The sequence below is a fragment of the Oncorhynchus gorbuscha genome, linkage group LG24 (assembly GCF_021184085.1).
Source record: "Oncorhynchus gorbuscha isolate QuinsamMale2020 ecotype Even-year linkage group LG24, OgorEven_v1.0, whole genome shotgun sequence".
Taxonomy (NCBI): domain Eukaryota; kingdom Metazoa; phylum Chordata; class Actinopteri; order Salmoniformes; family Salmonidae; genus Oncorhynchus; species Oncorhynchus gorbuscha.
Window position 1 is genome coordinate 4700472 of NC_060196.1, and position 16171 is coordinate 4716642.

General features: G+C 42.5%; 1 protein-coding gene across 4 annotated transcripts in view; it reads right to left on the bottom strand.

Annotated features, from left to right (window-relative positions):
• Positions 1-1830: 1830 nt before the first annotated feature.
• Positions 1831-16171, bottom strand: part of LOC124012602 (mineralocorticoid receptor-like) — a 112517-nt gene continuing 98176 nt past the window's right edge. For all 4 annotated transcript variants that reach the window (XM_046326405.1, XM_046326403.1, XM_046326404.1 and 1 more), the window contains exons 8-9: positions 10437-10594; positions 1831-7676 (exon numbers count right to left, since the gene is read on the bottom strand). In XM_046326405.1, the coding sequence (XP_046182361.1) occupies positions 7521-7676; positions 10437-10594 (314 nt within the window). In that variant the 3' untranslated portion in view covers positions 1831-7520. The remainder of the gene's footprint in view (positions 7677-10436; positions 10595-16171) is intronic.

Consider the following 16171-nt stretch of genomic DNA (forward strand, 5'->3'; position numbering starts at 1 on the left):
TAAAATCTTTGAAATGGTTTGTTTTTGTCCAGTGTGACTGCATTGACCCTCTTTGCACTAACTTATTTTGATTAATCACATATGCTGCTTCTACTGTTAATGATCTATCCTGTCACTTTTATTCCTAGTTATGTCCATATCTACCTCAATTACCTCGTACCCCTGCACATTGACTCGGTACTGGTACCCTGTGTATATAGCCACGTTACTCATTATGTATCTATTATTACTTGTAATTTTTGTGAGGGGGTTTTCTATTTATTTTCTTTCTCTCTGGATTGTGGGAAGGGCCCGTAAGTAAGCATTTAGAAGAATATGATGTACACAATGTGATTTTGCTCTAGTGTGTTAGGATAACAATCTCAATTCCCTTGAACCAGGCTAATATTTAGATATTCTATCTTGGTGGGAAAAGTTTTTCCAGAGCGATTTAGGCAACAGCAAAAAAATGAAAGTGCTAAAAACCAATGCAGGGTGAGAAGAACAGATGAAGAAATGAGAGAAAAACCGAAATAAATGTGAAACAGATTCTGTAGAATGTTGAGAGAGGAAAAAGAGGTAGCTGAGAGAGAAAGGGGGCCACAGAAGCCGCCATGTGTGCCGGGTGCAGCCGTGAAATGGGACTGATCCAATAGATTCTGTTTATCTGGCACGACTACACAGTGAAAGCTATTGGAAATCTGGGGGAGATTTGGAAGTGGACTGTGGATTTTTAGAGAGAGTGAAATGAGCAAAAGTAATACTGTCGGGTTCTGTTGCTGCACTCTGGCATCCGGGAGTATTTTCAGATCAGGCTTTTAATGAGGTTAATGGTGATTCTGTCTACAAGGGTGGCTGGCGGAAGGGGGTTATAATATTATAAATCTCTTTTTGCTTTTTTTTGTCTCTGCTGTTTTCCATCTCCATCCCTCTTTCATTATCTATTGAATTCTTAAGTATGTATGAGCTAAAAAAAAATATTTGATCAGTTCATGTTATCAAAACAAACATGCATTTGAATAACATGCTAAATTCTCTCCCTCTCTCAACTCATTTTCTTCTCTTCCTGGCACATCTTAATTAGTCATCTGGCTCTCTATCCCTCCTCCCATCCTCCTACTCCAATTTTCCCAGTCCTGGATCTATATAGACAGATTGGATAAGCCAGTGGCCCGAGCTGTGTGCATTTCCTCTGGTTTTCCTCTTTCAAACGATCTCATTGGGTTCTTCTGACGCATGCACACACTCTATGTTACTTACAAACTGCAAATCAAGAAAAATGACATTTTGTTAACGGTTTTATTGGAATCTCTTGATAGTTTTGCAAACAGTAATGGCAAATATCTGCTTCAAGATATACAGTTTGTAGTAGGAACTAGTTGTTTTTATTCACGCTGAAGGATATTCATGTACTGTGGATAGTTGCTGACAAATATTGTACAAAGCATTGGATTAAAAATGTATTTTGGGATAAAAACAAACCAGGTGCTATTAATAGGAAATGCTGCTCTGAGCTTGGATGTGGCTTTGGGGATATGGCTTCGTCTCAATATACGGGGTTAATGTTTGTTAAAAAAATGTTTAATGCTGTGGCTCCATTACAACTGTAACTGTCCAATAATCTGTGAAGTAGGACAGAAATCGATGGTAAGCTACATGGTGAGCTCAAAGTATTAGGACAGTGACACATTGTTGGTTGTTTTGGCTCTGTACTCCAGCACTTTGGATTTGGAATGATACAATGACTGGAGGTTAAAGAGCAGACTGTCAGCTTTAATTTGAGGGCATTTTCATCGGGTGAACCATTTAGAAAGTACAGCACTTTTTGTACATAGTCTTCGTCGCCCCCCCCCATTTTAGGGGACCAAAAGTAATAGCACAAATTCACTTGTGTAATAAAGTAGTCTAAAGTTCAGTATTTGGTCCCATATCCTAGCATTATGATACACTTTAACCTCTCATAGTCATTGCATCATTTCAAATCCAAAAGTGCTGAAGTAGAGCCAAACCAAGTGTCACTGTCCCAATACTTGTTTACTGAACATCCATGTCCTTGCACAGAGAAGTTATTGCTGTAAAGGTTGAGTAACATGCTTTTTTGTTTAGAATTGATCAGAATTGAAAGTCCTCATTTGTTCTATATGCATACTGTAATTGAGATGGTTGGAAATCCCTTTGTACAAATGCATAGTGTTGTACTGTAGAAGGATGAGCAGATAACCACTAACTTATTTCTGAGCAAGGCAGTAAGCCACATACAGGAGAACTTCCATATGGAGCACTGAGGAATCTGAGACCAAGCCAACTAAACCTGTGAACAGTCATGATGCATCCATATCTCAATGATACAAATGGTTGTTTCTAGAAATCCCAGGGTAGCACGGTTTGGGTTCTATATTATCAACAGTATTGGAGTCGAATTCATTTAGGTGTCACTTTCAGTCAACCCAAGAGTTATACCCCGATGAGCCCTTTCTTCCAATTCAAATGGTATGTCCAGATTATTTCCTAAATGGATTGGAAGTGTAGTCAAATGAATCCCAAGTGTGGTGACCACATCAACCTGTGAGTTGGAACCTTAATAGCTGAAGAGGCAAGAGTGTTTTCAACCTACTCTATTTCAGCTTTAATATGTTTTTTTTGATTGCTTGATTTTAGTGTGGTGCTATTAAATCACATATCGCCAAGGGGTTTGGGAGATAATTATGTCCACAGCAAGAACTCATTGATCCATAGTTTGGTACGGTCTACTCTCTCTAACAAAGAAATAACATATGTTTGCCTACTTTTTTTCTTTTTTTAAGTCACATTGACATAAAATGCAAAATAAAAGTACAAATCAAATCAGATCAACAGTTAACATTATTTGTAAAGGAAGAAGAAAAGACGACGACATTTCTGTTCTTTCTCTAACATTCAGGTAGTAAAGTGTCTGTCACAATGTTTGGTACTTTCATAACTCACTCTAACCCGTTGGCTTTTTGTAGCCTGGTCCCAGATCTGTTTGTACTGTCTTGCCAACTCCTGCCAATCGTCATGTTTGGCATCACAATGGCTGGCAAGAGTTGACAATACTGCACAAACGGATCTAGGAGCAGGCTAGCTTTTTTGTGTGAACATTGTGCCATTTCTTTCTATGACCCAAAACGACAACATAAAGTGGGAGCCGCATGAACTGCAGATATTCCAACAATATGTAAGTTAAAGGAAAAATCCACTCAAACTATCGATTTTAATTTGTTTCATTAGTCCCCTGTTGATACAGTCTCAATGTTTTGCATGTCAGCAGTCAAGTTTAAGATATACTTTTTTTCAATAAGCAAAGTGACTTTGGTGCTTTCAAGACAAAAAAACAGGATAAAATCATGTTGGTGATCTTTAGGGTTAGGAAGTCAGAGCTCTAGAAATATGCCAGAGTTTCCAACTTCCAACTCTACATCTTGCCAACTTGACTGATGAAGTAAACTTTAGTTTAAATTGTATTTCTTTTAAACGATTAACCGTGGACTAATGAAACCAATACCAAAATAGTTTTTGACTGGATTATTCCTTTAAAGTATAAATGTTTTTTACACTACTCAAACATAATGACTTTCTGTATTATTTACAATATATACTGTAAAATGTTAAATCAGGTGAGATAAAAAGGCACAATTTTCCCTTCTTAAATACAATGTAAACATCTCATCAAAAAAAGCATGCATAAACATTTCACTTTACAAAAAAAGTTCTGTTTTTAGACAAAGTACTTAAATATTGTTTCCAGCAAAATATAATTCTTTCAAAAATACTTTTCCCATTCGTCCTATGAACCTTTTTTGACACATTTTTTTTTAAATAAAAAGGAGAGGGTAAAGGAGTAAAATAAGAAGAAAAAGAATAGCAGTTCTTTACAGCGTGTCTTTAGGGTCCTTCAGTTCACAACTTCAACACAGCAATGTACAAAAGGGACATGGATGGACAGTCTGCAAAATGAGACCGTTTAGGGACTGGCTTTTTCTTTAATCGTGATCCTCCTGCCATTGTCTGTTCTCTATGTCCAACTCTGGACAGCTTCCTACAAAGTAGAACCTATAGTGAAACACCAACAGCACCTTAAAGTGGAGTTCACATTTTTGAAGTGAACGATCCCTTTAAACTATAGGCCTTATTCATGCAGTGTCTCTCTGTATATATTCACATTTAGTTATCAACCAGACACACAACGTTCTAGCTGGGTTAATGCCTCAATTGTCACATCTCTTCTGTACAAATCTAATTCAGGCAATTAGGATATTCCGCATAATCCTATAGAACGTAGGAAAACTAACAATGCCCTCGAAAAAAGCAGATCAACTTTGCTCGTGCTTGCCAGGGGGAAAAAACAACAACAACCACACACCCTCACAAATGAGGTGAAACGATGGAACCAAACGCCCCCTCTGTTTTTCCTCTCGAACGACTATCTATCTCTCACGCTATTCAGTAGCATCATAGTGTTCCACAATGGTTAAGCAGTCAGTCAATCTGGTGTGAAACTAGTAAGAATAAGACATGGGTTCAAGTACTATTTGAAATGGTTTCAAATTCTTTAGCTGTACTTAATTGAGCTTGACTTTTGCAATGGAACCAATTGAAATGCAAACCCCACCCACCTGACAGTCCCGGCAGACTAAAGCAAATGCTCCAAGTAGTTTGAAAAGTTTCAAATCAAGTTTGAACCCAGGTCTGGTAAGAATGGTCCAGATTACTGGCCATACATCTAGAGTTGGCCCAAAGACGAGATGGACAACACAAAATCAGGACAGGTGGTCAATGCAATGAGTCAATCATTTATCAGCAGTATCAACATACTTCCAAAACAGTTTCTGTACAACAGTGGGGGAAATGTGACTGTAACCTAAGCAAGTGCCATTGCATTTACTGTATGTATTTGCTGCTTGCCAGATACATTTGAACACATTATTCATTTACTTAAAGCACTGTGACTGTCGAGTAATGTCATTTTCCAACATCCAGTTCCAATATCAACGCCATACAGTATGTTTGAAGGTTATTGTATCTAATCAGGGTTGGGGAGTTACATGTAATCTGATTACAAAAAAATGCAACTGTAATCAGTTACTTTACCAGCACAAATAATATCCAATTACGGATGCCTACTTTTAAAAACCTAGATTACTTTTAAATTCAGAATGGATGTTTGTGAAAAATACATTACGACACCTTTGTTTTCTTAATGAGAAAGGCGCAAGTTTAAGTTTGTTCCACCTGAGCGGGTCTGAGCACAAGTCGGAGACCACTGATGACACACACAATGCGTTTGATGGATTGTTTTTGTCATCTTCTAATGTCTCTTAAGGGTAAAGTAATCCAAAAGTACCTGGAAGTAATCAGATTGCATTACTGAGTTTGGGTAATACGAAAATACGTTACTGATGAACATTTTAGACAGGTAGCTAGTAACAGATTACATTTAGAAAGTAACCTACCCAACCCTGTATCTAATGCTGATAATGTTAGTTACCAGAAAAGTCTTATTTCGTCGTCTTTGCGTTTACAAAAAGAAGCACCTTACGTGTAAATTGTCTGGTTTATGAAACCGAAAACCATTGCAACAACACTCTTACAAAATGCTTCATGACTATTTCTGGAAACGGTAGATAAGTGTCGGTTGACTTCACAAAGGGTGCTGGTTTGGATGCACTGTAAGTACGTAGAAATAGACCAAGAAATGGGTGCTCTGATGTTTTCACTATACTGTATAACTCAGGGGTTCTCAAAGTGGGCTCCACATCTCAAAATGTATATCATTTATTTTTGTACTTTTATTATTACTAACAGACTAAACAAATCTGGGCCAAGGGATCTGTGGAATAATACTATATAAAGGGTGTAATACATATTATTAATCTACTGTACAACTGATGTTCTTAACCCTGGGGAACATGGGCCTGGGAGGCTCACAGGGATATTGGTATCCACAGTACTCAATCAAAATTATCAATATTCCAAATTCTTGTATTCCCCAAAATGTTTTTTATATGCATTGTAATTCAAGCTTTAAACAGCTAAGTTTTATCTCTGCCTCATGGCAAAATGTGTACAATTGTTGGATATTAGCTTTAAAGCTACAACAACGAAAAATCGGCCCCATGGCAAAATGTGTAGAATTTTTGGATATTAGCTTTTAAAGCCACAACAACGAAAAATCGGCCCCATGACAAAATGTGTAGAATTGCAGGAAATTACCTTTGAAAAAGGCAATGTTTTCTCTCTGATGCCAAGGGCCTTTTAAAATGGTCTTTCCCATGGCCCAAGACTTGGTTCGTCCAGACATGCACTGCCAAAGTCCTAGTATAAAATATTTTTAGTCAATAGTTGTGTTCTGATTATGAATGGGTTCCTGATGAATTTGCTATGAAAAAGGGGTCACAGCCCCAAAAAGTTGAGAACCCCTGGATAATTAACTGGGTGTACCGCCGTCAAATGCATTAAGATGTGAGGGAAAGTCGTCATTGTGAATCCATCAGGTGTTTCCATACTCCCGCACCTATTATGGATGGAATTAATCTATTGACAAATGTTGCGTAGTTAATCATCTACATATCAGAAAGCCTTCACGTATGACATGGCAGATTCACTTTTAACTGTTACTCAACTTTTTTCACACTGGATCACACAAAACACCATACTTTGAAAATTCTTAATTTTTAAGTTTTTGCATATTAATACGAGTTACGTTTTTGATCGTTATACAACGTTAAAACAATTTTAGTTATGTGGGCATTTGGGTGTTGTAATGCACACCACTGCAGAACAAAAGTGGAATTGGTTAGCTTTTTATGCAACTATTCAGTTTATTATTAAGCTTGTATAGCCCTTGGAGTATGTTCAAATAGACCTTGATCCTCCCACAGAAACCCTACATTTAGTCTTTGTCATGAAAAAGTATATGTTGCCATGTAACCTAATGACAATACACTTCATAGCAACATCTAAGCATTGTTTTCCACATTGTCAGAGTAGTAGTATCCATGAATCAATGCAAAAGCACAGTTATCTGACATTTTTCAGGATGGTAACATGGTCTGTGTTACTGTCTACCTGTGTGTGTGCTGCATTACTGTACACGTGGGTCTGTGTGAATGTATGGACTGTAGCGCAACCAAAAAGATGTATGGCTTCGTATCCATAGAAAAACATCGTCTTTGGGGGGTGGTGGCACGCTAAGGGTCGGGATGCTGCTTTGTCACATTTTAAAAAGTCCTCGTCAGTGCGTTTTCCTTGGCTCTGAGATGTCACTCACTCAGCGTCACCTCTAACCGGCGGACGGAGACTGCAGTGTGGGGGACTCAACTTCCTCCACCTCTCTTCCTGTCCCTCACGTGTCACTTCCTGTCCCATTTGAGAAAGGAGAGGGGGCAGCAGATCGACTGGCTGGCATAGTAGTTAGGCCACTCCTGAGGCTAGGGTCCTTCCTTAGCCTTCCTTCTCTCCCACTCCTCCCCCTCTCATTATTTTATTCTCTCTCCTCTCTTCCTCCCAAGGACTCAGTACAGTCACTTCTTGTGGAAGTAGAGGGTGTGTGTGTTGCCCGACTCCACCTTTGGTATCTGGTCACTGATTATCTCCACCAGCATCTCTGGAAACTCCACCTTCAGAGCCTGAGACTCACGGAACGTGTAGAAACAGAAGTCTAGCAGGTTCCCCACCAGCTAGAGGACAGAGAGGGAGGGATCAATCAATAACATGTTATTTGTCACATAGAGACTAACAGTGAAATGGGTCCTTCCCAACATTGCAGAGAGAAATGTAGAAAAAAAGAAAATGGAATAAATACACATTGAGAGCGGAGGAGGGAGAGCGGGAAGGAGAGTTGTAGTTTGATAGAGTCCAGCTGTGTTTGCATAGGGATTTCATTGGCTTATCATGAAGTGTGAATAATACGCAGTACAATCAAAGCCTCGTTCTTGGAATTTGGGGTCAACTTTGTGCCCTGGGAAACCTTGAATTGGCATTCCCCTTTTCTGACGTGTGTTCGGTTACCTTACCGTACCTTATTCAGAGTGATGCCACCTACCATAGCCAGATCCCTAGGTTAACGTTGTCATGGCATTGTGTTCGGTTACCTTACCGTACCTTATTCAGAGTGATGCCACCTACCATAGCCAGATCCCTAGGTTAACGTTGTCATGGCATTGTGTTCGGTTACCTTACCGTACCTTATTCAGAGTGATGGCACCTACCATAGCCAGATCCTTAGGTTAACGTTGTCATGGCATTGTGTTCGGTTACCTTACCGTACCTTATTCAGAGTGATGCCACCTACCATAGCCAGATCCTTAGGTTAACGTTGTCATGGCATTGTGTTCGGTTACCTTACCGTACCTTATTCAGAGTGATGGCACCTACCATAGCCAGATCCTTAGGTTAACGTTGTCATGGCATTGTGTTCGGTTACCTTACCGTACCTTATTCAGAGTGATGCCACCTACCATAGCCAGATCCTTAGGTTAACGTTGTCATGGCATTGTGTTCGGTTACCTTACCGTACCTTATTCAGAGTGATGGCACCTACCATAGCCAGATCCTTAGGTTAACGTTGTCATGGCATTGTGTTCGGTTACCTTACCGTACCTTATTCAGAGTGATGCCACCTACCATAGCCAGATCCTTAGGTTAACGTTGTCATGGCATTGTGTTCGGTTACCTTACCGTACCTTATTCAGAGTGATGCCACCTACCATAGCCAGATCCTTAGGTTAACGTTGTCATGGCATTGTGTTCGGTTACCTTACCGTACCTTATTCAGAGTGATGCCACCTACCATAGCCAGATCCTTAGGTTAACGTTGTCATGGCATTGTGTTCGGTTACCTTACCGTACCTTATTCAGAGTGATGGCACCTACCATAGCCAGATCCTTAGGTTAACGTTGTCATGGCATTGTGTTCGGTTACCTTACCGTACCTTATTCAGAGTGATGCCACCTACCATAGCCAGATCCTTAGGTTAACGTTGTCATGGCATTGTGTTCGGTTACCTTACCGTACCTTATTCAGAGTGATGCCACCTACCATAGCCAGATCCTTAGGTTAACGTTGTCATGGCATTGTGTTCGGTTACCTTACCGTACCTTATTCAGAGTGATGCCACCTACCATAGCCAGATCCTTAGGTTAACGTTGTCATGGCATTGATGACTAATTGTTTATCGGTTAGGGGTCACGACTCATGAGTCTGACATACCACTAGGGGGTGCTACTGATTCTCAATAGACGATACCTCTTCTACATAGGGCATCGTTTCCCAAACTAGTAGTTGCATGAATTGAAAATGGGATCACGAGGGAAGCTCTGGAGGGGGGGGGAATAAATATAATAATTGCTTGGTTCATAGAACCAGGGTTACGTCAGTAACCTCTGGTAGCTGCTAGATGCGGTTGTAATAAACGGCGGTTTTTGTTTTCTTCCTACAAATACGTCTCTTTTGAACGGTTAAAGCTACAAAATATTATGACCCCATCACTGAAGGAGAAGACTCTCAGGAACACATATGTGTCTACAATGCCCACAAACAGTGCAGAACAGAACAGAGTGGACAAGACCAGGCACTAAATCAGACTTGGGGGACATAAATTAAGATCTATGCTCTTCAGTGTAGAAAAGAACAAGGTTATTGCCTGATGATCTTCTGAACTTCCCAATACCTTTCTGATGCATGTCAATCACTTCAAATCCTACTTACTTCAAAAGTATGGTTTGGCAGACTGATTTTGGACTGTCATAGCCCTAATATCAGGGACCTTTCCCAGCATTAGTGAGATGTGAGTATTTTTCCTAATGCTTCTAGCTCCTAATGTTTCACCACATGCTAAGTTGTCCTTGCATAACCCCTGCAGTCAGTGCATTTAGTTAGGGGGACAGTTGTATTGACCCACCACTCTGAGCCTGGACATTGATTCCTCCATGTTCCATTTATTCACCAATACAGGGCAATCTCTGCCTATTCCAAAATAAACACCCTTTAGGGCTAGTCATTGGAATGTAATCTGTTGTTTCAGAGATACTACCTTACATTGTTAGGGGACCTGTATGGGGACAGTCAGTGATGGGGACCTGCTATTTGAACTTGCTCTGTGTATGTGAAATGGCTAGTTAGTTAGCGGTGGTGCGTGTTAATAGCGTTTCAATCGGTGACGTCACTCGCTCTGAGGCCTTGAAGTAGTTGTCCCCCTTGCTCTGCAAGGGCCGCGGATTTGTGGAGAGATGTGTAACGATGCTTCGTAGGTGTCAGTTGTCCATGTGTGCAGAGGGTCCCTGGTTCGAGCCCGGGTCGGGGCGAGGGGACGGATGAAAGCTATACTGTTACTTATGCATAGCATAGAGGAGGCTTGTTAATGGGACTTGGCATGGTGATGTGGCGCTGGGTCCAGTGCCTGATGTTATGGATACAGTGATGCGGGTCCAGTGCTTACATCATGCATGGCGTCCAGTAGCTTGGTGAGCTGGAAGAAGCGTTGCCACGTCTGTCCAGAGTTGTTGGTGGCCTTGCCCACAGACCTCCTCAGCTCCTTGATGTAGTTCACTCTCATCTCCTCAAACGCTGCCTGGTTCTTTAGGCCCTCTTTGGGAACTGAGAGGAGAGAGGAAGCCAAAAGAGAATTGTTAATGGGAGGTGTAAACAACTAGCCTACATAACAAGACTACATAAAATGTATTGTATAAGCACATGGCAATTTGACCTAAACTTGACCTTACCGAGAACATTTGATTTGACCACCCTACAGTTATAACCATGACATAAGTTGTCATAACATGTATTTGAATCAATTTACCTTTTTTTTTTTTCATTATTGTTGACCAACCACATCAACCCTTTGTCACTTCACCCATTAATTCAGTACATGGTAGTCGTCCTCTTTTGTTTTACTTACAGCGTCAGTCAATTTAATTAAATTTTTTATTTCACCTTTATTTAACCAGGTAGGCTAGTTGAGAACAAGTTCTCATTTGTAACTGCGACCTGGCCAAGATAAAGCATAGCAGTGTGAACAGACAACACAGAGTTACACATGGAGTAAACAATAAACAAGTCAATAACACAGTTGAAAAAAAGACAAAAAAAGTCTATATACATTGGGTGCAAAAGGCATGAGGAGGTAGGCGAATAATTACAATTTTGCAGATTAACACTGGAGTGATGAATGATCAGATGGTCATGTACAGGTAGGTTAGCTGCTCAGATAGCAGATGTTTGAAGTTGGTGAGGGAGATAAGTCTCCAACTTCAGCGATTTTTGCAATTCGTTCCAGTCACAGGCAGCAGAGAACTGGAACGAAAGGTGGCCAAATGAGTTGTTGGCTTTAGGGATGATCAGTGAGATACACCTGCTGGAACGCGTGCTACGGGTGGGTGTTGCCATCGTGACCAGTGAACTGAGATAAGGCGGAGCTTTACCTAGCATGGACTTGTAGATGACCTGGAGCCAGTGGGTCTGGTGACGAATATGTAGCGAGGGCCAGCCGACTAGAGCATACAGGTCGCAGTGGTGGGTGGTGTAAGGTGCTTTAGTAACAAAACGGATGGCACTGTGAAACTGCATCCAGTTTGCTGAGTAGAGTGTTGGAAGCCATTTTGTAGATGACATCGCCGAAGTCGAGGATCGGTAGGATAGTCAGTTTTACTAGGGTAAGCTTGGCGGCGTGAGTGAAGGAGGCTTTGTTGAGGAATAGAAAGCAGACTCTAGATTTGATTTTAGATTGGAGATGTTTGATATGAGTCTGGAAGGAGAGTTTACAGTCTAGCCAGACACCTAGGTACTTATCAATGTCCACATATTCTAGGTCGGAACCATCCAGGGTGGTGATGCTAGTCGGGCATGCGGGTGCAGGCAGCGAACGGTTGAAAAGCATGCATTTGGTTTTACTAGCATTTAAGAGCAGTTGGAAGCCACGGAAGGAATGTTGTATGGCATTGAAGCTTGTTTGGAGGTTAGATAGCACAGTGTCCAAGGATGGGCCGGAAGTATACAGAATGGTGTCGTCTGCGTAGAGGTGGATCAGGGAATCGCCCGCAGCAAGAGCAACATCATTGATATATACAGAGAAAAGAGTCGGCCGGAGAATTGAACCCTGTGGCACCCCCATAGAGACTGCCAGAGGACCGGACTGCATGCCGGTATAACTGTAAGAGCGTGATGAACATATTGAAACAGGATGTACAGAGTATTTTAAGTGAGAAATTAGATAAGAGTCATCTCAATATGGATAAAGGTATCCTCTTGATTTCACCCTTTATCTCTCTCTCTCTTGCTCATATCTCTGTAGAGGACAAACTAACGGCGATATGGCTGCCTGCCAACCTCATCTTAAATGACATTCTGCGTCTGGCTGGCTAATGAATTAAGAGACACCTTGTCTCCCAACGCAGTCTCTCTTAGATCTTTCTTCTAGTGGAGGCCTACAGGAACACTTCTGATATACACTGTGGTGTGATGAACAAAGTGCAGCAGGTACAGTAATCAAACTAACCAGCACAGTGCCTTTATCACTAGTAGCCTGCAACTCTGTCACTGTTATTCCACTGCTGCACTGGAGGTTGGTGGCACCTTAATTGGGGAGGGGTGATGGCTGGAGCAGAATCAGTGGAATTGTATCAGCATGGTTTTTGTTATTGTTGACATTATAGTGAGCTGTCCTCCCCTCAGCAGCCTCCTGTGCACTGTCGATTATCATAGCTGCTACTACTACAGTAGATGATCATTGTACACAGTAACCTACATTATTGTCATACAGAGGCATCACATTTTATTCAGACATATATTCAAAACAGGTCTATAGGTCAAAAAATAATTGTTTAGTTTTAAGTGCAATATCACGGGACAGTGTTAGGTAACACACACACACACACACACACACACACACACACACACACACACACACACACACACACACACACACACACACACACACACACACACACACACACACACACACACACACACACACACACACACACACACACACACACACACACACACACACACACTTAGTGTTGGCACACTAAGGCAGGTGTTCTCTAGCTAATGTTGGTAATTGACTAAGCAGCTTCAGGTAATGATTACCTCAAACCAGAGCAACCAACTGTTCCAAATGACACACTTTAAAGTCTAATTGACATCCTGTTTCATAGGGAGAAGGATGACACACCGTAGCCCAGGTTAGTAGGCGACCTGCCGGGCTGGTCCCAAATCTGTTGGTGCTGTATAGGCAACTCCTATGGTCAGACGTGGCGTTAGCTGGTCCCGGTTCTGTATGTGCTGTATAGCCAACTCTATGGTCAGAATAATCATGCCGCACTAACAGGACGGGGATCATTCTAGGACCTGCCTGATCCCAGATCTGATCCAGAGATGGCAAGATGACAACACAAACAGATCTAGGACCAGTCTAGGAGGATAGGCTACCTGCCTGGCTAGATCCTTCTGGTGTCACAGTGTAGCTCGACCTGCCTCACAGCCGTACGCTAATGACAAGCTGCTCTCCTTGTACTGTTTCTATGGTCAGTTTTGGAACCTTTAAAAATGCAAATTTAAAAAAGCTATTTTTGGGGTTGCCTATGGCACTATGTTGCGGCACTATGTTGACCCTTGAGGCCTGCATTTGACATACAGATGTAGGATCCTAATTTGATCACCCTGTTACAGGAGCCCTTTCCGGCTATGCAGGCCATTTGAAGCAAGTAGTGTATTTGAGGTTTAAAAAACGCTTCTGACGTTTGTTAATACCACTTTGAAATTCCAGACTTGATTTTCCCTTGTATGAATCAACCACTACAGCAATGCAGGACCGGCATTATGGGCGAGCCTTAGGGGGTCTGGCCCCGTCCTACCGTACCTCCTTGTATGAATCAACCACTACAACAATGCAGGGCCGGCATTATGGGCTGGGGGTCTGGCCCCGCCCTACCGTCCTACAACCACTACAACAATGCAGGACCGGCGTACGAGCCTTAAGGGGTCTGGCCCCGCCCTTGTATGAATCAACCACTACAGCAATGCAGGACCGGCGTTATGGGCGAGCCTTAGGGGGTCTGGCCCCGCCCTACCATACCTCCTTGTATGAATCAACCACTACAGCAATGCAGGACCGGCGTTATGGGCGAGCCTTAGGGGGTCTGGGCGTATGAATCAACCACTACAGCAATGCAGGACCGGCGTGATGGGCGAGCCTTAAGGGTCTGGCCCCGTCCTACCGTACCTCCTTGTATGAATCAACCACTACAACAATGCAGGGCCAGGGCGTTATCTGGGCCTACCGAGCAACTACAACAATGCAGGGCGTCTGGCCCCGCCCTACCGTACCTCCTTGTATGAATCAACCACTACAACAATGCAGGACCGGCGTTATGGGCGAGCCTTAGGGGTCTGGCCCCGTCCTACCGTACCTCCTTGTATGAATCAACCACTACAACAATGCAGGGCCAGCGTGATGGGCGAGCCTTAGGGGTCTGGCCCCGTCCTACCGTACCTCCTTGTATGAATCAACCACTACAACAATGCAGGGCCAGCGTTATGGGCGAGCCTTAGGGCGTCTGGCCCCGTCCTACCGTACCTCCTTGTATGAATCAACCACTACAGCAATGCAGGGCCGGCGTGATGGGCGAGCCTTAGGGGGTCTGGCCCCGCCCTACCGTACCTCCTTGTATGAATCAACCACTACAACAATGCAGGGCCAGCGTTATGGGCGAGCCTTAGGGGGTCTGGCCCCGCCTACCGTACCTCCTTGTATGAATCAACCACTACAACAATGCAGGACCGGCGTTATGGGCGAGCCTTAGGGGTCTGGCCCCGTCCTACCGTACCTCCTTGTATGAATCAACCACTACAACAATGCAGGGCCAGCGTTATGGGCGAGCCTTAGGGCGTCTGGCCCCGTCCTACCGTACCTCCTTGTATGAATCAACCACTACAGCAATGCAGGGCCAGCGTTATGGGCGAGCCTTAGGGCGTCTGGCCCCGTCCTACCGTACCTCCTTGCTCATCCAAATAAAATATTGATCTGACTGAGATGCACGCCGACAGACTCGATCTCAGATGAAGTATCAATGTGAGCGAAACGGCACCGCTCTGTCTCTGTATGTGCAGGTCATGTATCTGATAGTCTGGACAAAAGGAGTATGGCACGTCGTACTGTGGATTGTGGATCTGTGGATTGTTTCAAATCACATGCATAGGCCTATGCCTGTTTGGGAAGCCAGCATTTTGGGCAGCGCGCTTGGCAATAGGACTAGTTGATTATTTAGTTGCAGTTGTCAGTGAAAATGATCTTAAATGTGTGAAGATAATGTGTCTTGAGTATCCTTTTAAAGTGTTGAGATGAGGGGAGTGGTGTGTGGCGACGATATGGGCGTCTTTCTCCAGAATGTGCTCCGCTGTCTGCTGCATTGTTCCATTGTGTGAATTGTTTGCTCCTTTGATTAGATTTTTTAAAAATCAATTCACCATTACATATGTAACCAGTAGGTCTACTAAATGTACCGTTCATCCCTGTCATCTGGCTACATTCATTTCTGTTAATGCATGTATTACAGACATTTATTCTAAGAGTGGAAACGTTGTTTGCAGAGATCTGTAACTTAATTTTATATCCATAATTTAGGAGTTTGACAAACAAAATTCTTGTTTGGAAGGCTCCATGTGAGCAATGAGGATGTGGGTGGTTGAGGGAGCGCGTGCCCACGAGCACGCCAACCTGCTGAGTTGATACAATATTTCACTTTACTAGCGATAGCTCAAGACCGGTAGAAAGGGAGGCGGACGGGGGGAGTATAGAGATTAATACGATTGACAGAACCTGAATTTTCATCAGGCTTATTTATTAGTTGGCTTTGGGTCTGTTTTACTTAGTTGACGATGGAAGTTATAGGCCTACTGCTGCATTGGCCAATAGGCTGAGTAACATGCACTCATTTCTTTAGCTGCCGAAGGATCACGGTGTGTCTATATGGCAAAGGCTGGTACCTTAGTTGAATTTAAACATTTCGATTTTATCGTTTTGATTCAGATTTTTATGATTAACCAAGTGACAATAATTTTGAGAAACGAAAACGTAATTGAAATGAAACTGTTCCACAAACATTTTTATATAAAATAGAATCCATTACTGGAACGTAGAAATGGTAGGATAAATTATAGACTTCCCTAAACTTG